General features: G+C 40.1%; 1 protein-coding gene across 4 annotated transcripts in view; it reads left to right on the forward strand.

Moving 5' to 3' along the window:
• Nucleotides 1-26568, forward strand: part of Cntnap4 (contactin associated protein family member 4) — a 280867-nt gene that overhangs the window by 164552 nt on the left and 89747 nt on the right. For all 4 annotated transcript variants that reach the window (XM_075977396.1, XM_075977397.1, XM_075977394.1 and 1 more), the window contains exons 5-10: nucleotides 605-808; nucleotides 2338-2522; nucleotides 3280-3423; nucleotides 6256-6517; nucleotides 17479-17628; nucleotides 23818-23989. In XM_075977396.1, the coding sequence (XP_075833511.1) occupies nucleotides 605-808; nucleotides 2338-2522; nucleotides 3280-3423; nucleotides 6256-6517; nucleotides 17479-17628; nucleotides 23818-23989 (1117 nt within the window). The remainder of the gene's footprint in view (nucleotides 1-604; nucleotides 809-2337; nucleotides 2523-3279; nucleotides 3424-6255; nucleotides 6518-17478; nucleotides 17629-23817; nucleotides 23990-26568) is intronic.

The raw sequence follows: 26568 nt of genomic DNA on the forward strand, positions 1-26568 counted from the left end.
GCCCTTGAGAAAAGAGAAAAGAGTCTTGTACTTAAATGCTATCACTTAGTCATGTAAATAATATTATAAAACAGAGCACAAGGCCAATTTAATGTGTGCTTGAAGTGGTATTTTATAACTCTCGACTACACACAGAGACATACATGTGTGTGTCTGAAAGACATATGCTGTTTTTGATAGGTATAACACATACCTGGTAGAATTTTGTGATAACCAAACCAGTTTTTAACAGTCCTAGACCAATATTAAACTATTGATTTTTAAATATGTATTATAAAGTGGATATATATATATATATAAATTGCAATCTGATTTTCTTTGTTGTAGAATAAGGCTAGCCTTTAGTAACATAAGAAAATTTGTGGCATGCACTTAAAGTATATTTCTAAATCATGAATTTTGTGAGTAGTTAAAATGATCTAGATGGAACTGAATCAATTTTGTTTTTTGATAGGATTAGGTATTTTTTGCAATGATATTACACACACACACACACACACACACACACACACACACACACACACACACACCGTAGTAGTTAACATGCTTCAGTGCAAACCATATTTATCCATAGAATGATGACTTTTACTATTTTTGTCACCAGGGTCAGTGGTGATTGATCTGGATGGAAAAAGCTCCCTTCTCTACAGATTTGATCAAAACTCCTTGAGTCCAATAAGAGATATCATTTCTTTGAAATTTAAAACCATGGAGAGTGATGGGATCCTTCTGCACAGGGCAGGGCCTGCTGGAGATCATATCACATTGGAGTTAAGAAGAGGAAAACTCTTCTTACTTATTAATTCAGGTAAAGCTACTTGGTGATGCTCTTGGAAGGTCTGATTCTTTGATTGCCACTTACGTAACTTGATGTTTTCATAGCTCACTGCTTTTAACATTCAAGGTATTTTATTTTCCCATTGAAGGACTTTTGTGTATACCCAGTGCCTACTGTGGAAGAGAATAATTGTTTAACTTTGTAAAGATGTGTTGCATTTGTTTATGCTGAATTTGTTTAATTCTGTAAAGGTGTGTTGCTCTTTCACCAGACACCCCATTGGCCTAATAAAAAGCGGAATGGCCAATTGGTAGGCAGAGGAGGGATAGGCAATTCTGGCAGGTAGAGAGAAAAGGGGAGTCAGCCATCCAGTCGGACCAGCTAGCCAGCGGCCAGCCAACCAGACGTGGATGAAGCAGGAAAATAGGGTGGATAGTATGTAGATGATGTAAACGTGCCTCAGGGGAGCACATAGACTAATAGAAATGGGTTAATTTAAGCTAATAAAAAAGGTAGCTAGAAACAAACCTAAGCTAAGGCTGAGCATTCATAATTAATAGTAAGTCTCCATGTCATGATTTGGGGGCTGGTGGGTCAAGAAAGCCTATATATTTGACACCCAATAAGTAGCACTAAATGTTGTTTTAATTTTGGCATAGTACCTGCACCTTAATCTATTGCTATGCCAGCCAGCAAATGCTACTCTGCTGTTACCTACCTATTTCTCTAGCTGCAGCCTGGCTGTTCAGACTGCACCTGGGGAGAATTTTGCTCCCACAGCCACCAACCCTGTTGCTCCCTCTAAAGGTTGATTTAACTAAATCACTCTCATTCTAATTATGAATAAGACTCGAGACTCAAAGGCTGGGGTGAAAACCTGAGAGCTCAGAGTGGCTGAGTAGCAACTACCTAACCCCTTCTCCTCCCTGGTGTCCACGAAGACCTGTGCTTCTGCTTTGCCACCCCAGAAAAAAACCTATACCTCTCCAAACCCCACCCTACTACTTCCTGTTTCTGTCTCTCCTAGGTGCCCTCTGGTGTTCTATGATTACTTTCTGTCAACTAGTTGCCAACTCAGCCTCCTGACCCAAGATTAATTTTATTTAATTAAAGCCAATGCAAATGCAAGGTTCATAGTGGGATCAAATATCCTCCAACAAATGCCCAAATGATTCATGTTTGCAAGCTGCACAAACCCTTCTTTGGATGCTCTGCCTATAACTCTGACGTAGCTCCACAGTTATTCCCTAGCATCATAAAGGATGGGATGGGTCATTGAAAAATATTACAGCAGTAAAAATAATGAGCTTGTAGCAAAGATAAAATTTACATAGAAAATGAGCTTGCAATGGGTAATAATAATAGAAAGAATTAACAGTGGAAGAAATTACAGCAAGGTTGAGAGATCATTATAATCAAGCTTCAGATAAATCCACACTCGTGTTCAGGATGGTATGCATGGAAGAAGGTTGCAAATTACTGTGAGAGATGCTGATCCATCAAGAAGAAGCCCCCCCACCCTTTTCACTGAATCACGCTGTTGTCATTTCTCCTCCTAGGTGAAGCTAGACTGACCTCTAGTTCCACCCTGATCAACCTCACCTTGGGCAGCCTTCTGGACGACCAGCACTGGCATTCTGTGCTCATCCAGAGACTGGGCAAACAGGTCAACTTTACAGTGGACGAGCACAGGCGTCACTTCCATGCCCAGGGAGAATTCAATTACCTGGATCTTGATTATGAGGTGTGGTGGTTACATTTCAATTAATTCAGATTTGATGATGCATATGTGGTTTAACTTCCTAATAGAAAATAGGCTATTAAAAAAAAACACCTCCAGAGCAAATCTCCAGGCTGACAAAACATTCCTAAGGTGGCCTAGCTTATTAGCATGTGGAACGTGGGGCTCATCATTTATTATATATATATATTTATATGCATCATTATTGAACATGATCATCATCTACTTGACATGTACAGTCACCGGACTTCATAGGCAGCTTTTATTGCTCATGATGAGATCTCATTGCCACATGCACATCTAGAATGCATGGTCTGATTTCTTTTTGGGTTCTAACCCCGAGGAATAGAGATTTATGAGAGACGATAGCAGCGAACAGATTAATCCATTAACAACTGATTTAAATATGCAAATAGCAATTTGTGCTAGAGACATATACAAAATAAAATATCATAATTAGCTACATTATTAAATAGACCAAGTTCTACTGTGAACCAAAGGTGTATTTTTCTTCATTAAGCAATAAATATCAAAACCAGGTGTGATTAGCGACTTGGAAAGATAATCAAGCCGTCACACAAATGAAGACTGAATGCACATAAATTTGTTTTTAAAAGTTGGTATCTTAATTTTTTTCTATGTGTGGTGTTGTAAAGTTATCTCCGTGATGATTACTGCTATAATTTCTAATCATAATTATTTAAACAGGTTATCATAAAAATCACTAAACAATATTATTGATGCCATTTTTCTTTCTAAGATCAGCTTTGGAGGGATCTCAGCACCTGCAAAATCAGTGTCATTGCCATACAAACATTTTCATGGATGCTTGGAGAACCTCTATTATAATGGAGTGGACATCATTGGCTTGGCCAAGCAACACAGCCCTCAGCTCATCACCACGGTAAGAGTCTTCATATGAAGCAATGAGTAAGATGCACCTTTTCCAAATAAAATTGCTCCCTGTGAGGGTCTTGCTTTTGTTTTAGACATGGCTCTTATTTAATTATCTCTAGTTGACAGTATGCATATAGGAGATTAGTTCTATTTAGGGGAATTATAATTCATAAAACGACTATGTTTCATGTATTTATTTTTATGAAAAGTAAACACATGATAGATTTTTCTTGTGTAGACACAACACACACAGACACACACAGAGAGAGAAAGAGAGAGACGCTCGCACAAGCACACACACATTCACCTCCTCATTCTAGAAAGGGAACCCATAAAAGACAAAAGTAATGATTGTACCAAAGTCTAGCTTAATGAATCAATGAGTTTCTATTGGAGTAATTAATACAGGTATGGGTACCAGGTTGCTTACAGGAGCACAGATGACCCAAAAGCCATTGCATCATGGAAGAAGTCACCCAAGCACAAACTGCTGCTCCAGAGCTGTCTCTTCCCATAAAACTGAGGAGAGACCTTCCAGAATTTTCTAAGCTGCAGCTTTCTAAGCTGTGATGTTTTGTTTGCCTATTGAATCTCATGAGCCTGCCTTTCCATCTAGATGGAATGCTTTAATTTGGAAAGAACTGTCGTACATCAGTAAATATAAAAAAATAGTATGGGAAATATTTTTAAATTTTATCATGACATGGTTTTTAATTTTGTCATGGATTTTTCAGTTTTGTTGAGGTATTATTGTCTCAGTAGATTAATTATTTTTATTTTTATTTGTTTAAGAAGTTGTTCCCTGACCAGAAGATTAGATGAACACAGTCTCTGGAATCGGGTAGCATTCTGGTGTGTTAACAAGAAACTAGAAAATGACCATGTTTGTCATGGTCATTTCATAACAAATAAAGAACTTATAGGTTGTTATAACCTGTGGCTGTCTAAATAGTGTTGTTGTCTGGGCTCCTTTATACCCCAAATCCATGGAATTATGGCAACATTTAGCTCTATCTGTTGGTCATGGTTCAGTCAGGGAAGCAATAGTGGAGTGTATTCCAAACAGGGCATCTTCTCTGGATGTGGAACTGAGCAGAGGAACGAGGAATTGAGGGCCTGGCACGGGAAGATTGAAGCTCAGATTAGTCACTGTCTGAAGCTGAACTGTGAATGGACCGACTGGACTTGGCAGAGGATTTGTGGCTTATGCAGGCAGCTTTCTGAGCCTTCTGCATGAGATGTTGCCTCTGGGTGGCTTCTGTCCCTATAAATCCATGATGCACATCTGGGGTGGGCATCAGCTTGGCTTGTTGCTGTCCAGCAGGACCAGATGTCTTGATGAATAGATGGTATAGAGTGGGGGAGAGCAGGGCAGTGGGACAAACCAGCATCCCTCAGTGCTTATCACTATGTCCATAGGTGTGGTGGGTGGGCACACTGATGCTTTTGGTGTACGTGTGAATGTGTGCAAGTGGGGGCTGATGGCTGCCGTTCAGAATCACCCTCAATCACTCTTCCACCTTATTCATTGCTGCTGTATCTGTCAGTCAAACTCAGAGCTTCCCTGCCTGATGGCTGCCAGCTTGCTCTAGGGATCTCCCTATCTCTGCTTGCTGAGGCTGGAATTACAGGTGGCCTCCCTGCCCACCCAGCATCGGGGTGGGGTGAGTTTCCAGGGATCCTAACTCCAGTAATCAAGTTTGCACATCAAGTTCCTTGACCATTGGATATCTTCCCAGTCTTAGTCATGGCTTTTTGGCATGGGTTCTGGAAGATGGAACTCCAGTCTTCTTGTTAGCAAGAAATCAGTGACTGTCCCCACAGGTTTGTGCTCATCCTTTACTGCACACGCTTCCCCAAACCTTTGGGGCGACATGGCTGGTGCTCTACTTCTCTGACACTCAGTCATCTTTTGAGGTTTACAGGAAACTTTTGCTTAGAATTAGTCAGTGATTGAAATTCTGGGGAGCACAGTTTCCAGCTTTACTACTTTGATAATAAAATGCCGATGTAAATAGAGTTTCATTAGTTTCTTTCATTGCTTAAAATTCAAAATATGTAAATTGAATCTCATGTTGTGCAGAAAATCCCAAAGAGCATCACAGGAATATTTATTATGGGAAAGATTTTATTTCTAATTCTCTGTGAATCTGTGTTCTTGGTATGTTCCTAACATCCAGTAAAGTTATATTTTCATTACCTTTTATTAAATGGATATAATTTAAAATGAAATATAGACAAATGTGTGTGTTTCATTCAAAATAATATTTCTACATAATGCTTGTGCAAAGATCCCCTCTGTCCATGAACAAGAGGATGTGCTGTATATAGGGCGGGAGGAGGTAGCTACCAAAATAAAGCATAGGATCAAACTGCAGTGAGTAGCTGGTCCCATGTCCAGAGGGTTTAATGATCTCAAAATTTCCTTCATTTTATAAGTTAGTACATACATTATCAGTTAGCATTTTTGTGCTCTTAAGCTTTTAACATTTCACCAAACACACATCATAACTGTTGTATAAAGTAAAAGTTCAATTTCTAACAGAATCATTTTTATTTGTTTGTTTGACCAAGATTTCTTCCCCATGTTTATTCTTGTTGATAAAGTTGATTTCATTGACTTTGCTAGTCTATGCTAAGGTTGAAGAATGTGGAGAAAACCTGGGGGCACACTTCAAGAGCTTTTAAGATAAATGGTAAAGATTTGGATCTTCATGGCACTGCAAAATGTTTTCTGGCTAGAGTAATATAAGACTGATAATCAGATTTCACAAGTATTTAAATTGCATCCCACATGGGCCGAAATGAGCTGAATGCCTGCTTCTGTCCTCTGCCTCAGGGAAACACATCGTTTTCTTGCTCACAACCACAGTCTATGCCTCTGACTTTCCTGAGCACCCGGAGTTACTTGGCACTCCCAGCATCTTCCAAAGAGGAAGCCATCTCAGCCAGTTTTCAATTCCGAACCTGGAATAAGGTGGGACTTCTGCTCTTCAGTGAACTCCAGCTGGTTTCGGGCGGTCTTCTCCTCTTGCTCAGCGATGGGAAACTTAAACTAAATCTCTACCAGCCAGGAAAGACACCCAGTGACATCACAGCAGGTATTAAATGTATTCCTGCAGGCAAAGCATATGGGTTTGAAAGATTTCCTTATCTCTGTGCCTCTTCTCCATAAATTTCATGCATAATCAAAAATTAATATTTGTTTAATAAATGGATACTTGAGTTAATAAGATTATCACTACCCTTCCTTGGAGAAACTTGGTTCCAATTTTTCTTCTACATACGATTCCAGTGTTCAAAATTCTTATTAATAGAGTTAGTAATGATGAGGGAACAGAAATTTCTACCCATGACCCTTCTACCAATTCAGACAAGTCATCATCATCCCAGGAGAAAATGGGTTTTGGGGTAAAAGTGAATGGCACTGAAACCAGCCAGTAAATGAACTGAATGTTTCAGTGAAAAATCAGACTGCTAAATAGCTATTGTCCAACGTTGTGTAGAACATAGAGGCCACACTGGTACCTGTAGCTATCTATGTCATTATCCTAAAATTCAAATGTACCTGTAATGGTTACCTTACGTTTAAAACTGGATACATTTTTAAACAGGCAAAGATTTGTGAAAATTTGTCATTTGCGTAACCAATTGAAATTCTCTGTATTTGTGTACCATATAGCATCCTTTTTTTATCAATTAGAGGTAATATAATTAAGGCGACTTTATATGTGTCTTGAAACTTAATGTTCAATCTAGGTCAGAGCTGTGAGTGAGGGATATATTTGTCTCTTCATTAAAATGATAGAGCTCTCAACAAGGAATCTCCATCAGAGCTTTTCATGGACAGTATAGCATCTACTCCTGGCAGCTAGAGGTCACATTGGGGTAAACTGCTGCATTAATTTAATAAATGATCTTTAAAAACAATTTATAGATGTTACTGTACTATTCCTATATATTAACCATGACCAACATTTATAGAATATGATTAGGAGAGGAAAAAAATGAGAAAAGTTAAAATAGAGTCTGGAACTAATAAGAAAAGTATGTATACAAATCGGTGCTAGCATGGTGCTTAGTTAGGCTTTCTGAGGCTGTGAGAAAACACCATGACCACAAGGAACCAGGAGGGGAGAAGGTTCGCTTCACTTACACTCCCACATCACAGCCCATCATCGGAGGAGTTAAGACAGGAATCTGGAGACAGTAACTGATGCAGAGGCCATGGAGAAATGCTGCTTCTGGCTTTCTCCTCATGCCTTCCTCAGTCTGCTTTCAGAGAGCACCCAGGACCACTAGCCAAGGCGCAGCACCACCTCCAGTGAGCTGGACCCTCCCACATCAATCATCAATCAAGAAAACATACCGCAGGCTTGTCCACAGGTCCATCTGGTAGGGGCGGTTTTTCAATTGAGGTTCTCTTTTCCAAAAGCTGCAGCTTGTGTCGAGTTGACACAAAACCAGCCAGCACAGGGATCCTTTGTGTGTATATGTTTATTGCCATTCATGTTCCTGCATCACTACAGTTTAAGTTACAGTGTTAGAAAATCAGCATAAATTATAATTTTTGAGAAGTACTATACTGTGACTTTTATGTAATGTTCAATGTGGTGGATTTGTAGTCTGGACCAAAGGAAATAAATTAATCAGTGTCATATGAATAATTAAGAGACTCCTAAAATGAGAGTCTAAAAATGTAAGCTTGTCACCAGTGTGTAGAGTATTGTGATGCATTTAGCATCCTCTGAAGTGGTTACAGCCAAGCCTAGTTTTCAACATCTTAAAGAACTGCTTCGGTACAACATTACTGTAGTGAGCTGCGTGAAGCTAGCTCACTTCCAACCTCTTTTCAGGAATGTGTGGTTAATAAATTACTAGGTATAGCTCTGCATAGAATACCCTAAGTGATTTTTAAAATCTCTAAATGAATGTTTGAACATGGAGAAGGCAAAATCCATTATGATATCATGTGACTTTATATGATTATTTTCATAGCTTATAATAAGGAATCTAACTAGGAGTGTCAGGGTGGTAAAATAAATTACACTGAAAATAGCAACCGTGGGCCACCAACTCACCCCACTCTTTTTTTCCAGTTTCCTTCAAAATTATATATCTAATAACTATGAAAGTTTAAGCCATCCTTATGTAACAAAAAGATTTGCTACAACATAATACCAATCCAACAGTTACACATGACTTTATTTTAAGTCATTGTTATACAGCTGTTGATTTCGTTGTCAAACCTTATTAAGTGCACCCCAAGTAGGTTATGGGATATATGTTAATTTTTGTGAATTTCAGTGGAGCAAATATTTTTTTTAAAATTTACAAATGAATTACTTAAATGGTAGTTGGTACCTGGTTAGCTTCTTTTCCCATAGGAAATGACCTTTCACTAGGGGTCATTTGGGGTACTATACTACACTAAATCTTTTCATTAAATAGGGATGACTTAAATGTTCATAGTTATTAGACATATGAATCAACAATCCTTAGGGTTTGAAAAATTAAAGTTATTTTTACCTTTCCTAGTGAAAGAAACTAAATTATAAGGAGGAAGAACTGAATTATGCAAATATCTGAATTATCAGGATAAATTTGTAATGGAGTGCACTGTTGGCAAATTGTCACTTGGAATTATTTGAAAATACTATGTGAACCTAAGCCATCCTTGAAATATTAATGGTAGTATATTAGCCTAAATCATGAGATGTTTTAGCAGGGCTCTGAAATCCCTCATGACACAAGGTATTTTCAGCCCTTGCCACTGTTAGAGATGCAAATCAAAACCCCTCCAGATGCCTTCAAGGACCTAACATAACAATGCAGTCACATTTTCTTACTGGAAATGAAATTCTTTGCTGTCAAGTTTGGAGTTCCTTCAATAATCTTAGCATTTTTGCCTAATTGGAAAAATCAGCCCTGTGGACAAGCTTTTTGGCCCCAGAGCAGAAGTTGCCTGTGGTAATCGCTTGTACTGTCTGAAGTGTGTGTTTTGGTAGACATTTGCAATCACGGTGTCCCTGGCAATGGTACAACCCTCTTGGTGTTTCTCCCCAAGTAGAAATCATTCTTTAGTTCCACCTCATCCCCTTTCCTTGTTAATCTCTTCCTCTCTTCACTCTGTAAACCTGTCACCTTCAAACTCCTGCCCTCCACTGAAGCGATAGTTACCAATGACCCCTATATTTTCCCCCTGACAGGAGCTATCTAGTGATCTGGGTCCTTAATTCTGGCTAGTGACGATAGTTAGTAAACCTAGGAGTCCTGTGATTTCAGAGCACTGAGATAGATTTGGAGATGGAGCGTCACTCTTCAGGGGCTCCTTGAGTGATTGCATACATGTAATTGCCTCCTGCCCCTTTGCAGAGGATCTTCCTTAAGTGGCAGACTTGGTGCTTTTCTTTATCTATCTCCCCTTCTAGACGCCTGCTACAGTCTAAGCAGAGGCTGAGGGCAGCTGAGCTGTCAGACTGTTTCTATAGCAATTTACGACAGGCCTGCAGATTACACAGGAGAAAGCAGATAAAAACCTTCTCACTTCCTGCTATGATCTGTGTAACAGTTATATGGCTTGACCCAGAGACAAGGGTTGCATACTTGGGTTGAGGAAGAGAAGACTCTGGAACAATTCCATTCTTTCCACCACCTGCAATTGCAAATACTTCCACCTTGGACATATTTGGTATTTGAGCACCTTGAGGCTGTTGCTCATTGCAAGAAGACTCACGTGAGCAATTGGATGCAGACATATTGAGAATGACATACAATTTGGGGTTATGTTCATTGACTGGTGTGTCTAGAGAGCGAACATTCGCTGTAGATGAAATGCTCTCGGGAAGTGGGGATAATTCTATGATCTGGTATTTTTGTAATCGTTATCTAGAAGGATGAAAGGAAGAAATCATGATGAAATAACGGACACGAGAGAAATTACTCATTGCAGTGGCCATTTTAGTGTGTGTTGCTGGCATCACCACTCCTGGCAGAAGCCATGTAAGGGAGGAAGGACTGGCTTAGCTCACGGCCTTGGGGAGTTTCAGCCCATCATCCCGGGAAAGGCATGTTGGAGCAGTAGGCTTCATTATCACAGAATGTGTGATACAGGAGCCTGTTAACACCACATCTGGTCAGGAAGCAGAGAGGCCAGACCTAGGGATTGTTCTACAGCTAGCCTTCAGAAGAAGATCCTGGTGACCTGCCTCCATTAGCTAGGCTCTACCTCTTGAAGGTTCCACAGCCTCAAAGTCGCATCACCCAGAGACCAATCTTTCAAACCATTAACCTGCAATGGGACATTAAACATTTAAACAGTGACAGTAGTTATTCACATTATTTAGAGGAGGGAGAACTTTAGTATGCTTCTTGTTTATACATTAATCTTATATCTTTTGGGGGTTGTATACAACCAAGAATTTGAAATAGTAGTGTTTTTGTTTGTTTGTTCCTTTGCTGTTCTGAGAAAAGACCTTGCTAGCTGGCCTGGAGCTTACTATGTAGACTAGGCTGTCCTTGAACTTACAGCCCTTCTCTTGTTTCTGCCTTCCAAGTGCTGGGATTATAGGCAGGCATGCACCACTATAGGCAGCTTAGAAATAGTTTTGGTTTCTTCTCTTGATCCTATCGTCGCATAGCTACTGATGTTGGCATTCTGGGAGTTTACTTATGTTCAGTGGGATAGCTCCAGGTCCTTCACCTGGCCCTGCATGGCAGCCAGCTTCTCACGGCTTAGCTTCTTCATAGCCACATGCCTGATTGCCAGCCCTGCCTTTCTCCCTTCTCAAAGTGGATTATCCGACGTGAAGAAAAATAAGGAGAGCACCTGCCTTATAGGCAGAGAAAATCGTGGGTTTTAGAGTCAGGCAAGGGTTTCTGGTTTGTTTTTGTTGCTTACTAGCTGGATAGCACCCACGGTAATCATTGAGTCTCCCAAAGCTTCATTTTCTTCAGAATTAAAACAAGGGTAATAACCATTGTGGTGTAAAATACACAATACATAGAAGGCACCAAACAGTGCTTGCGAAGCATTACTCAAGAACACTGTTGCAATTATTACTTTATTAATATAGCAACAATGTATTTACTCCCCAGATGAGTGGGGCCTGGGCTATAGCTCGGTGGTAGAGCCCTTGCCTCCTCATGGCCCTGGTCTTGCTGCCCAGGATGGAAAAGGAATTATTAGTGATGGGTGTAATAGTTTCAGTGCAAAACATCTCCCTCACCGGCTCATGGCTTAGGATTCTTAGTCCACAGCTATGGGTGGTGTTTGGAATTGTGTAAAGTTTGACTCTGAAGGGAAGATTAGAGGAAGTGGGATAGTGAATCTGAGCTGTTGAGGATTACCTTGGGTATGATCTTTTTCTGGGTTTGGTTTCTTGATTTGTTTTTTGTTTGTTTTATTTTGTTTTTCCTACTGGAATGGGAATAATCTCAGCTATACACGCCTATCATCAGGAATTCTGCCATGACATCTAGCCATAAACCATAATAAACCTTCTTTCTTTTTAAAAAAGATTGTGTGTGTGTGTGTGTGTGTGTGTGTGTGTGTGTGTGTGTGTGAAAGTGGCCATGGAGGCCAGAAGAGGGTTCTCAGGGAATCTGGAGTTATAGTAGATTGTGAGTTACCAAGTTCAGGTGCTGAGAATGAACTCAGGTCCTGTGGAAGAGCAGCAAGCATTCTGAACCAATGAGTCATCTTTTCAGTCCTATAAACCTTTCCTTTCTTAAGTCACTGCTGTCCGGTATTCTGTCACAGCAATGAGAAGAATAACTAATAAAGCAGCGATAGGGTTGAGTTAGGTAATATAATTAATAAGGAAAAAGAACAAGTTGCATGGTTCCTCCCTTTAACTGTAGTGTGGCTTTCAAAGGGGACACTTCCTATCAGATTGGAGGTGGGAAAGTGAAGTGGAGTCTGATTTACTAGGTAGGGCTAATCGACATATGTTAGGGATCACTCATGTTTTAATTTGAGCAATCCATCCCGTTGACAGGCAATACGTCTACTCCACAGGTAAATGATGTCTATTACACCAAATTTCAGCTTTCTAAAGGCCTCTCTGGAAGTGTGGCCCCAGTTCTTAACCTGCTGGCCAGTTAAATGATTGCATTTCACTGGGCCAAATTGCAGCGTGGGGTGTCCTGCCAATCTTTTGTTCATAATCTAACTTGGCTTCCATATGGAAAGTAAGATTCCAAAGGCCTGCCCCAGCCTTTGGTTTAATTCTGTCCCGTGCCCAGTCAGCAGATGCCCAGGGCACAGCTACACAAAGCGCAATCCTTGGACCACTATGATCTCTCTGCAGGGTTTGTCTGAATCCACAAGTATAAGAACAGACATAAAGCTTTTGGAAATGGTTACTGCACAAAGAAATCCATAGAAGGCATAAGCATGTGCTTAGTAGACTTACATTTTTTAATGTTTCATTTTCAGTTTTTATTTTATGTGTGTGGATGTTTTGTCTTCATTCATGCCTGTGTGCCTTGTGCATGAAGGGTCTTTAGAGGCTGGAAGAGGGATTGGATCTCTAGGGGTGGAGTTACAGGTGACTATGAAGTACCAGGTGGGTGCAGGGAATCAAATTCTGGTCCTCAGGAAGAGCAGGCCATGCTCTTAACTACTAACCATCTCTTCAGTCCCTAGACCTGTACTTGATATAACATGGATTTTATAGTAATCCATTTTATCATGTGTTAGAAACATATCATTATGAAAGCCAGACAAAGCAGTACACACCTTGGAGCCCCAGCAAGTGGGTTGCTGACATAGGGTGATACTGATTTTGAAATCATCTTGGGCTGCATATCAAACTCTGTAACTAAAGAAGGAACCAAAATCAGGGCTGGGGCGATTATTCAGTGGATAAAGCATGTGCGGAACAAGAGTGAGGACTTGAGTCTAAATTCCTGAGAGTACCAGATGTGGTGGTACATGTCTGTAATCCTAATTCTCCCATGGCAAGAAGGGAAGCAGATATGGGAGAATCCACAGTAGTTAGCAGGTCAGTTAGCTTGGCATGTGCCACGGTGAGCAACAAAGGACTCATAAGCAAGAAGAGGGGAGAGCTAACACCCAAGACCTTTTGACCTCCATGAGCACAATGTGGCATGTACATGCGTGCATTCACACAGACATGGGTGCAGGCACATGCACTCATTCACTCACAATCATAGGAGAGTTTGACCACTAGAAATTTCATCAGCATAAGTGTTTGAAAAGCAACAAATGGTGCTGGCATAACCTGATGTCAACATGTAGAAGAATGAAAATAGAACAATATTTATCACCATGCACAAAACTCAAGCCCAAATGGTTTAAAGACCTCAATATAAGTCCGACCATACTGAACCTGATAGAAGAGAAAGTGGGAAGTATTCTTCGATGCACGAGCACAGGAGACCACTTTCTTAATGTAACCCCAGTAGCACAGACACTGAGAACAACAATTAATAAATGGAACCACTGAAAACTGAGAAACTTCTGTAAAGCAAAGGACACAGTCGATAAGACAAAAAGTCAGCCTACTGAATGGGATAAAATCTTCACCAACCCCACACCAGACAAAAGACTAATCATCAAAATATATAAAGAACTCAAGAATTTAGACATCAAAATTCTAAATAACCCAATTAAAAATGGGGCACAGAACTAAACAGAGAATTCTCAACAGAAGAATCTCAAATGGCCAAAAGATACTTAAGAAAATGCACAACATCCTTAGCCATCAGGGAAATGCAAATCAAAACAACTCTAAGATACCATCTTACAACTGTAAGAATGGCTAAGATCAAAAACTCTAGCTTATGCTAGAGAGAATGTAGAGTAAGGTGAACACTCATTCATTGCTGGTGGGAAGGCACACTTGTACAACCACTTTAGAAATCAGCATGGTAGTTTCTCAGAAAATTTGAAATCAACTTACCTCAGGATCCAGCCATACCACTCTTGGGTATATACCCAAAAGATGCTCAACCATACTACAAGTATGTTCATAGCAGAATTAATAGTAATAGCCAGTACCTGGAAACAACCTAGATGCCCTCAACCAAAGAATGGATAAAGAAAATGTGGCATATTTACGCATTAGTTAAAAAACAGTTAAAAATAATGACATCTTGAATTTTGCATGCAAATGGATGGAATTAGAAAACACTATCCTGAGTGAGGTAACCCAGACCCAAAAAGATGAATACGGTATGAACTCACTCATAAGTGGATACTAGCTATAAACAAAAGAAATTGAGCCTATAGCTCATGATCCTAGAGAAGCTAAGTAATAAGGTGAATCACAAGAAGAACATAAATAGATCCACCTGGAAAGTCGAAACAGAGGAGGTCGCCTGACAAAATTGGGAGCATGGGGAAGGTGGAGAAGAGAAAGTAGAGGGGTGAATAGATGAGGGGAGAAGGGGAGGGGTGAGTAGAACATGAGGTAATGGGATAGTCTAGAAGGAAGAAGGACAGCGATGAGAGCAAGGAAAGAGATACCTTGATTGAGGGAGGCATTATAGGGTTAGCAAGAAACCCCGCTCTAGAGAAATTCCCAGGAATCCACAAGGATGACCCCAGCTAACCCCTAAGCATTAGAGGAGAGGGGGACCCAATCTTGACTTGGCCTATAGTCAAACTGATGAATATCTTAAATATCACCATAGAACCTTCATCCAGCAACTGATAGAAAAGAGGCAAAGACTGGCATCGGTGCACTGGGCTAAGCTCCCAATGTCCAGTTGAAGAGTAAGAGGAAAGAGAATATGAACAAAGAGGTTAAGACCATGATAGGTTCACCCACTGAAAAAGTCTACCTGAGCTAATGGGAGCTCACCAACTCCAGCCAGACTGGGAAGGAACGGGCATAGGACTAAACTAGACCCTCTGATTGTGGCTGACAGTTGCATGGCTGGGGCAGACTGATGGGCCGCTGGCAGTGGCACCAGGATTTATCCCTGCTGCATGTACTGGCTTTTAGGAAACCTATTCTCTTTGAATGGATACCTTGCTCAGCCTAGATATAGTAGGGGGGACCTTGGACCTTCGCCAAAGCATTGTTTGTGCCTTACCCTCTCTGAGGATTGGATGTAGGTGGGGCAGGAGGGTATGTGGGGGGAATGGGAGGAGGGAAGGAGTAGGAAATTGGATTGATATGTATAATGAAAAAAACATAGTTTGTTTTCTTTTAAAAATTAATTAATTAATTGAAAAAGAAAACGGAAAAGCAAACTCTAAGAAAAAAAAGCCTAAGGAGAAACAACAGATTGGAGCCATTCATTTTGGCACATCTGTGCTTGGTGGGCAAGTTAGAGGACACATGGGGACCTGCACTTATGGGTTAAGTAAGTAAGCAAAGGTTTGCCACTCTGAGTGCAGACTCCTAAAGGTCATGCTGGAAGGACAAATGGGGGACTTTTCATAATTTACTCTAATCTTAGTCATGAGCTTTATAACTCTATTCTATCTTTTCAGTAGAGTCCACTTTCAGAAATAGCCTTTCTAGTAAGTATCTAATCTGCCTTCTTCATTGCTGGGCCCAAGTATCTTTCACATAGCAATCCGGAATTGGCTCCTGGAAAATTCCTTTCTTGGATGATAGGACAGTGTGCTTTTAAGCCTGGGTAGGATCTGTGTCCCTTTTAGTACACGCATGACAGAACAATGTGACCAGTTTAAGAGAGCATTGGTGCCTTTCACACTGCAATCATGGGGGAAACTCCTTCAGCTTAATAAGGTGATTACAAATGCCCCCCCTCCCCGTCTTCACAGGATGATTGTAGTTTGGTTTGCTGACTTGCGTGGTCTCTGGCTGTAAGACTGGCTGACAAATCCACCACAGAGAGTTCAGCTTCCCTATCCCTGGTTCACCTAGGACACAGCTATTGTGTCCTTTGCCTTTGAGAGGAAGGGCGATGACATGAGTGTCGCCTTAAGACGAGCTAGAGACTGTGTTGCAGTGGAAGCTCCATGGTTTTCCTAAGGGCCATATTATATTTCTATAACGTTGGGAGTTTATTTGGAAATGGGTCTGTTACATTCAAAGAGAGTGAGAGCAAGAGTGAGCAGGGGCGAGGGAGAATCAGTTCTATGTACTTTGACAGTCATAGTAAATACGTGCATGGAGCTGAATCAGGGAGCGCCTGATGTCAGACCGTTACTCTTAGGGAGAAAGTGTTTCTGTGAAGCCTCTGGTCACAAAGGTTTTCTCTAGCAATCTTAGGCCAAACCTATGTACACAACCTTATGCTTTCCCTTTAAAAGATATTTAGTATACAATATATGGTTTTAATGTCTTTATTGTTTGATAATTTCATATAGAAATAAAATGTGTTTTGATCAAATCCACCCCCCCCCTTTTCATTCCTCATTCCCAACAACCACTTTTCCTTCCCAACAACATGTGCTCTTTTGAGAAAACCCACTGAGTCCACTTAGCTGCTTGACTGTGCAAGGGCTCCACATCCTAAAATGCTCCTCTCGAGAGACTCTCCCCCCCCCCGTATGTGTGAGTGTGTGTGTGTTTCCTCCTTTGTTTTCCCTTTCTCCCTCACTTACTATGTTGTCTAGGCTGGCTTCGAACTCCTAATTCTCCTGTATCACCTGTCCTTCCAAGCAGTGGGATTGTAGGCATATCCTTCACATTTGGTATGGGGGACAATTCAAATGACATCCTGATATCTATGCCTTTACTTTCCATAGCTTCAGTGACTGTGGTCAATTACAGTCTGCAAATACTAAATGGAAAATCCCAGAAGTAAACAGTTCATAGGGCTTCAATGATGCTTATGGTATATTCTTTCGATTCTAGTCTTGAGTTACTACTGCTAATGGCTGACTATGCTTAATTTGTATGTTATACTTTATCGTAGTTATGTATATGCAGAAAAAGGCACAGTACATATAAGGTTTGGGCATCCATGGATGTCTTGTAATGTGTCCCCCAGAGAAGGTGAGTCTTCAGTAGATTCATGCCTTGCAGTTGATCGGAAATGTCTACTGCTACTCATGAGCCGCTGACTGTCTTGTGTTTGCTATTGAAAGCTTTTCCTCTACTTCCCCCCTCAGGTGCTGGCTTGGATGATGGCCAATGGCACTCTGTCTCCTTGTCTGCTAAAAGGAATCACCTGAGTGTGGTCGTGGATGGACACATCACCCCGGCTTCTCATTGGCTGGGATCTGAGCAGGTTAATTCAGGAGGCATCTTTTATTTTGGAGGTAAGAAACGGAGTCTGGTCATATGGTCCATTGGATCATGTTTGTGTTCCCAGTTCTGTGTCTTGGGGATGGTGTCTCACATGCTTTGATCAGTGCTAACCCTGCTAACCCAGGACTATTTTTTAACTCTCTTTAAACATGGAAATATTGAGTGGATCAAAATGACAAATTATGACTTAAAATGAATTCCTATAAGGCAGACTTCCTTATGCTTATGGTTTTTATAATGAGATTTATTTTAAGTAGGTCACTTTCTTCCATTCTTATTTTCAAGCTTTGTTAGATTTTTCTAGTGTTCAATGGCCCTTGTACACCATCCTCTGATTTGATGGGTTGATGTCACTGCGGTGTTTCTCTGATCTGACTCATAGTTCCCCTAGAGGGTTCTCACTGCTTCCCCACTGCCCAGTACAGAACTCAATATTATGCCAATGGACAAATAATCTAACCTAATTAGTCATAGCAACTCGATCTCTTTGTTGAAGAAAAACAAATACACTAGCGCATTTGATAAAAGCAGGACAGCAGCCTTCAGCGTCAGCCTTTTCCTTAGGGAACAGAACAAATGAACTGTTTAGCAGTCTTATGGATGGTTGGTTGAAATAAAAGCTTGGCAAAGCAGACTCGTGGCATAAAAATGAGTTTTTACAACTGAAGTGAAAATACTAGGCTCTTCGACATAGGGAGTGCAGGCAGTAGCAAGACATAATTATGTCATCGCATTCCCCATAATACTGTTGTTTGGCTATTGCATGACTACAGTTTAATAGTTGCTTCTGGGGCCAGGGAGATGCATTGGTGGTTCAAGTTCATACTGTTCTTCTAGTGCATCAGAGTTCTGTTTCCAGACCCCTGTCAGGTAGTTCACAACTGCCTACAACTCTAGATCTAGGTGATCTGATACCTCCAATCTTCGACGCACATAAACACACACACACACACCCTCACACACCCTCACACACACAAAATTAACAATAAAATAAATCTTAAAAATAAAGTAATTCTAGAATCATTTTGATATGAAAAATGATTTTTAATTTCAGTAATTATCAATGAAATGCAAATGATTTTTAAAAATTGTTATAAAAACTCAGATCCATTCACCAGAGGTTAAATGCAAATTAAAGAACAAATAAAAACAAAGTTAAACAAGGAAGATAAAAGCAAGGGCCTGGAGAGATGACTTGCTGGCTGCTCTTGCAGAGGACCCAGATGTAACTCTTAGCAACCACATGGAGGTTCACACCACCTGTTCCTTCAGCTTCTTGGAATCCAGCACCCTCTTCTGACTTCTGCGGTACCTATACTTATATATACACACATGGAAACATATATGCATGCACAATTTAATGTAAAATCTTTAAGAAAAAAACTCATGTAATGCAATACTGCAAAAAGCAGCAAAATAGTATTTTAAATGATATAATTGCTTCCCAAACTGAGATTTGTTCATCTATGGACTAAATTGCTTCACAAAACATGATGGATTTTGAGATTACCCTAGGAACATAGTTTTTAATCAATAGTAAGGTATATGGAATACGTTAACCCAGAGCTTTCAACCCAAATGAAAGGATTTAGAACAGAAAAAGAGATAATAAAAATAGCCCACCAAGCATACTGTTAAAGGATACAAAATAAGAATAGAAGCTTGGATAAAACTGTTAATAAATCATGAAAATGGAATTGTCTTTCTTACAGCATTTTATGACCTCTATGTTGAGATTTAGTAATACTTGGCTATTTGATGCATTTTCTCTGGCTACTCTGTTTATTCACGCTGTATATTTGAGAGTGAACTATATGCATGCTATAATTTTTGTTTATTATGATATGCATGTCACACTCTGTACTATTCTAAAATGGTTTAGATTCACCAAGATTTACTGAAATATCGCAAAGTTACACAGAGCTTTACTGTGTACCCCATATCTAAGTTTTCTTTATTGTCCTTGTTTTAGATCTTATGTACATTTAAGGAATACCAATGACTTTTTGATGTATTTGTATGTCTGCAAGCGTGAACGTGGTACACACACACACACACACACACACACACACACACACACACACACACACACACACGGGTGCAGATGTCCCCCAGTATATGTGGAGGCCAAAGAAGGATGTAAGGCATCCTGACTTATTGCTCTCCACCTTGTTCCTTTGAAGCATGGTCTCTCAATGAACCTGAAGAGAGGCTGTTCTCTAGCAAGCTCCAGGAATCCTCCTATCTCCACCTGTCTCCACAGTGCTTGGGCAAAAGGCATGTGTAATGCCATGCCTAGCTTTTATTTGACTACCGGGGATTTGTACTCGCTTCCTCGTGGTTGTACAAGTGCTCTTACCCACAGATTTATCTCTCAACCCCTCTAAAAACATTTAAAAAAATGCAAATCTTCTCATACATAGTTTTACTTAAGAAAGACTAAGTCATGCTTGTTTATCCTCTAGGAGGTCCCCAGATGACTCCTATCTGAATTAAGAGTTCATTTTTATTTTTCCATTGTTTATAAATTTATAAGAATTTATGATATTCCTGAAAGATATGCTATAGAGCATCTACAGTAAAGCCCTAGCACCATGTCCTTTTAATAGATGCCCTGTGGCATCTTAGTTATCCCAATATTTTCAGGGTTTGGCTTCAAGCATGCATTGAGAAATTCAGTCAGTGCAGAAACCAAACACATTAGGATTTGGGGAATAGGAATTCTGTATCCCAAAACATTAAATGCATAGTTTCCCTGAGAAACTCTGGGTAACATTAGCAAAGTCGTGTTTGGGGAAGGGGTAAAGTAGGGCATTCTAAAGTGCAGTGCTCTGTCATTGGTGACTTTTCTCTACCCTACCCATTCCTGCTGGACTGGCATCTCTTCTGCCTGCTGGTCCCTGCAGCTGCTTATAAAGTAGTCATTCAGAGGCTTATTAATTATAATTGTTTTGCCGATGGTTCAGGCTTCTTAAGGCTAGCTCTACATATAAATTAACCATTTCTAATAATCTGTTTATCGCTCCGTACACCATGGCTTACCAGTAATACTCTGGCATCTTACTCCTCCTGCAAGGGCTGGCGTCTCTCCACCTCCACCTCCACTTCCTTTCTCTCAGTTTCTGCTTTGATTTCCCACCTTGCTATATTCTGCCCTGCCATAGGCCAAAGCATATTCTTTATTAATCAATGGTAATAAAATATATTCACAGTACACAGAAGGGCATCCCACATCAGTGCTGGCAATCCAACACTGGCCTGATTGCCAGGCTGGTAATGGCAGTGGGATGACCACACTCTTTCATTTTCTAACTTGAAGTTTACTGTCCCTCCACAACATCATGTCCCAGTTGTTCAACACTCAAAACTTGTCCTGTGTGGAGGGAGATCCCTTTATCACTGCAGCTTACTTTGTCTAGGTAGAACACAGTTTTGCAACAGTTAATTCTTTACCAGTTATTAAAATATTCATGATTTTTTAAAAAAAAACCACGTTCTGAGAAACTCCCCCATGGTCTTTCCTGTGTTTGTCTCCAAATGCAACTGCAAGTTCAAAGTGATAGTGTCAAAATCCAGTCACACTGACTTAACTGCCATACTCTACTGGGAAGAGTTCATTCTGCCCCAACAGCTTGGGTTCTGTCCCCACTCTACAGCCTTCAGAGTGACTGCCCATTGGCTGTTAGGATGGACGACTCCTTCTCAAAGAGCAGAACTCTGTATGCAACACAAAACATCCACGATTTATCCATCACCTTGCTCCCTTTCCTCTTCACCTTTCTTCTTTCAATTGAGTGCTTTGCAAAAATCAGAGAGCACCATGAGGCACCGCTCAGTTTTGACCATTTATCAGCCTCACATTTTAAGTCTTGGTTCTCTGCATGGAAGATAGTTGCATGTCTAATTTCTATAAGTTCCCTCATGTCATTTTTTTGATGGGTATCACAGCATCACAAACTGGGGATGCCAACGGAGATGCAGAGTATGCATGTTCTAGTTCCCCGTACAAAAAAATAAGCATCAAGTATCTGAGGACCAGGTCAGTCCACCATGAAATGGCATCTCCCTTCTGGAAAAGCAGCACACATTGGTAATTTATGTGTCATCTCCAGAGGCATTTAACACAATGACTGCCTCTGGTAATGGATCCATTCATCAATTCGGCATTAAGAATTCTCCGGCCATCTTCCTACTTTAGAACTTTCACTAGCTTTCACAGTATTCGACTTCTCCCTGGTATTGCAATGTATTAGCCCACGGTTGCCTTTTCAAAGACTAATGAGAGGAACCTGATAGAATCCTGCTTTACTCTTGGAATTTCTTAATGAACATTGCATCCAGGAATATGAAGTACCCATGATCTGACTCTTGGCATTGTCTACAGTTTTTTTTTCTGTCTTTCTTTGTGATTTAGTTTGTCTTGTCTTGCTTCCTGCAGACATGCTGCATGATTTAATACATTCTGACTTAGTTTGGGATGTGTTTGGCAACACTAGCCATAGAAGAATGTAGTCAAGTATTTACACTCCTGCTGTATCGGAACTGTCATGTGTCCATGAGCTATTGCCCTTTCTACTCTCTCCTGCCATTTGGATAACAGACCAAAGAGAGTAGAATAATCTTGAGTGCAGTGTATCTTTCCCTGGAAAAAGTGAGATAATGTCTCTTTGCTCCAAATAGGGCACCTACAACAGACCAAAGAAATGATTCAATCCAAGTGTAGTTTGTGAATCATTGGGTCTATTGGGGCCCTTTATGAGAACATGGCCGGCTCCAAGGCACTTGTGTCACAGATGCTAACTCTGCCATGGGATGTTGACTCACTGAAACTGTATCTCTGGAATTACCTTCATAACTTCAAGGCAGCTGCACCAGAACCACCTCCACCTCTCCCCAGCACTTTCCTTACTGCTTATATAACCCGGGGGAGGGGGAGGTCTTTTAACTTTTGTGTGATTGCTGAGTCTTATAAGCCTGCCTCTTCCCTCCAGGAAGCATTCACATCAGAGGATATAACTACACAACACTGTACTATGGTCCAGAAGAATTTTAATTACTAGGAATGAAAACATTACTATGTACCTCAAATCACTACTCAAAAAAGCTGTGATGGCCTTTTGTTGATATATTAAATTTGAAACTTTGAAATTTCCATTAAAATCAAAATAGCATATTTCAGAGTGCCTGCTAATAGTTTTAAATAGTATTGGTCTTCCCTTGCCATATAAATGTATTTTGCTGGGAAAAGAAAGCATTAAAGAGAGATATCCTTGGTGAAAATATTGAATTGTAATGGAAATTTCCAGGTGGAAAACTAGCAGTGAGGAATTAAGAAGTTGCTGCTTCCCTTCTAATTCTGTGAAATCGTAGTCATGGCTGACAGCCATAGCAGCAAAGAAAGATTGATGGAAAATATGTAAGTGAAATATATGTGCTCATACTCCATAAAATTATTTACTTCACTTGAATAAACATTTAGAACATCATTAAACCCAGACAGTAATGGCTAATATCATATTTGTTATTTAAATAATGAGAACAAATCTTAAATGTTAAAAAAAATTGGCATAAAGAGGACATTCTTTGCTGAGCCAAAAAATAAATAAAATCAAACAGCGAAATACTTTTTGACATTTAGCCATTTGTATTTGTCAAAAATATACGGGGCTCTTACATGTATAAGGAAATAAAGTATTTAATCAAATAAAGAGTTGGTAATTTTATTCTATGTCAATATATCTCCTTCTCAGATAGTTAGGTTTAAGTGCAGAGGCATTTCATTATTACCGATTTATCTTTTCTTGTCTTCAGTGTACACTTATCCTAGTTCACGTTTTGAGTTTTCCAGTTTAAAGACTAAGTTCCCTCTTAAGCTATAGGAAATTTGACACTGCTTACTGGCACACTTAGTATTTTGGATCCAATCGCTAAACTTCTAATTTTAGATTAAGCTAAATCAGTGCCCACAATTATAACCACTGTAGAGGCTTCCTTTGAATCCTATGGAAATAAAGAAAACACTTTGCATAGATTTAGAGGAAGCCAATAATGGTTCCAGCGGGTTTATTTCTCTCTTCTAATGCAGAAGATAATCAATTGTCTGTTTTATTTATTTATTTGTCTATCTAAATTCTGCTGTGATCCCGAATACTGATTTTCTAATATTGCACTGTGGATTCACTTTGCTTTGTTCTTATCAGGTTGCCCAGACAAAAGCTTTGGATCGAGGTGTAAGAGCCCAGTAGGTGGATTTCAAGGATGCATGAGACTCATATCCATCAACAACAAAATGGTAGATCTGATTGCAGTTCAGCAGGGGTCCCTTGGCAACTTCAGTGACCTTCAGATAGACTCATGTGGCATTTCAGACAGGTAAGGACAGCCTCAATCTCCATATTGACCTATTCAAAATGTTGATAATAAACTTTTGTTATGTATTTTTCTCACTACTGATATATCAGAAATGAATTGTATCTACATTAAAAAATAGTAATTTCTTTGTATAACATATTTTGAATAACAATTAATAATAAGTATAAGATATGTGGCTATTAATTACACATTAACATACTACCAACCCACAAGGTTTGTTGCTCATGCTGTTGTGTTTTTATTTTCATTTGTTTTTAATGTGTGTGTGTGTGTATACAATATTTGAGCAACAGTCCATTTGTGTGTGAATGTGGGCACACATATATATATCATGTCAAGCATGTGGAGTTAAGAAGACAACCTGGGTGTCCCTTCTCATCTTCTACCTCGAGTTAGACAGGCTCTCTTGCTATTTGGACTATGAGCTTTAAGGAACTCTTTTGTCTCCACTTAGCAACCTCTTGAGAATTTCTGGGGTTCCAGAAATGCTATCAGGTTCATCTTTGTGGGGATTATGTGAATCTGAACTCAGGTCACTATGCTTACACAATAAGCGAGTTAACCACTGGATCAACTTCCCTACCCTGTTATAGTTCGAGAAGGGCATAAATGTACCAAAACATGTCCTTAAAATCAACACACTGTGTCTCTTATCCAAACAGTAAAATTGACTATGAGGTACAGAAACCTGTGTGGTTGATTATCGAGCTGGCTTTAGATACCCTGATAGGTGGATATATTCCGAGGCAGGGGAACGTGGCTTGTGCCTAGTCTAATGGGCACTGTCGCATCCCATTACTGTCTTCTGTGTGGGAGTAGGAGAATCACTGCCCCTAGGAATGCTGGAGGTGTTGTATTGATCAAGGTGTGAGCATGACCCCATAAACTCAGCAGGAGCATGGGCGCAGGGCATGGCAAGCAGGATTCGAGAGTTAATTGTAGAGGCTGAACAACTTCTGACACAATAGCCAACAGGTAGTAATAATTAAAAACTGTAGGTAGGCCTGGACAACTGTAGTGAAGGAGTCATTCCAGCCGTGCTGCTAACCAAGGATGCTAGTTTTAATTACGGAGTTCCGTGGAATGTCACGCTGTTGCAGATTTAAATCCATATACTGGGCCTCGAACTAAGCATATAATGCTATTAAGTGTTTAAATCTACCCTCACATAATCTTGAAAGTGACTATGTCTGAGGAATAGGGAAATTGATGTGTGGAGAAGTAAGGTTGACTAAGAAAACATAGAGCCGGGAAGCCAGATCTTTATTCCTGGGATGCCATGCATCCTCTCTGGGTATGCATTAGAATTATGGGTGGGTAATATTTCATCCATGCATAATAAATATCATTTAATGGTTTAATAACATAATTTAAAATAAGTGGTAACATTAAAATTTGATGGGAACTTAGTCTAATGCAATCTTTTCTTTTTTTTTTTACTTTTTAAAAAGTGTAGCTAGGTTTAAGAAAGATCAAAGTTATACGTAAATCATACAAACAAACTCACTCACTTGTGTACACATGGTTCTTCACGCATGTGCTTTAAACTCACATACTCCTCAAACATCGTGTTTCACACACACACACATGCATATGCTCAGTCACGTGACTGGAAACTCCTCACACAACCTTTGTGCTGATTTATTATACACATTCACATGTGTCCATAAGGAGATAACTATACCATCCTCGTACCCATACTCAGTAAAGTCATCTTCCTGCTTTTTACATACCCATGTGCGCTCTCTCCTCCAAATGTGATTTCTTCATCCTCTGTTGACATGAGCGGTGTTGTCCTAAGTCAGGAGACTCTACTAAGGTAGGATCAGCAGCTGTTCCTGTCCCCAAATCTGGAGCAGCGCACTGGCCACTTCTTGGCCTTTAACCCCAAGTGTTCATCGAACCATCTTCCAGCTAGGCTCATCCTGTCCCTCTCAGGGTCTGAGTTTCTCCCCATAGTCCTCCACATTTGCTCTCCTCTTTTCCACGGAAGCCTCCGAGTCCACCAACCCTCTAGCAGGTTCATTCCAAGCATTTGAAGACAAGCTATCTCTTGTGGCACAGAGAGCATGGCTCTGTGAGGAGTAGCTGGGGGAGGGAGTTGTGTGAGGAGAAGTTCTCATTAGTTACTGTTTTGAGGATGGGAGACCTACAGGTAACTAATGTTTAGTTCCCCTGAATGCGATAATGTCCTAGATCTAGATTCAACATCATTCATTCCAGCCGAGCATTATAGCCTATGAAAGCCTTTGAAAATGAGATTGTGCAGGACAGAGAATCTGGCTAAATGAAAATTTTGCCTGTCACTTCAGGTTTGAGTATGTCGATGGATGTGTTTGTTCAAAGTCACACGCAATGAAAATAGTGATGGAAATGTCCAGGAGAAAGATTTAGAAGCCTGAGAAAATGGGTTGATGGATTGTTTTACTTTGTATTGGAATGGCTAGCACAGAGGGAAGTGTACAACGCAATTGTTTGGAGTCCTTGGTCAGGACAAGAGCTCCGCCATGCAGTGCAGATTGCCATAGGTTACAAGCTGGCGAACATTCCCATGTAATGAATTTAGTAAAATTCACAAT

This window comes from Microtus pennsylvanicus, chromosome 6 (genome assembly GCF_037038515.1).
Source record: "Microtus pennsylvanicus isolate mMicPen1 chromosome 6, mMicPen1.hap1, whole genome shotgun sequence".
NCBI lineage: Eukaryota > Metazoa > Chordata > Mammalia > Rodentia > Cricetidae > Microtus > Microtus pennsylvanicus.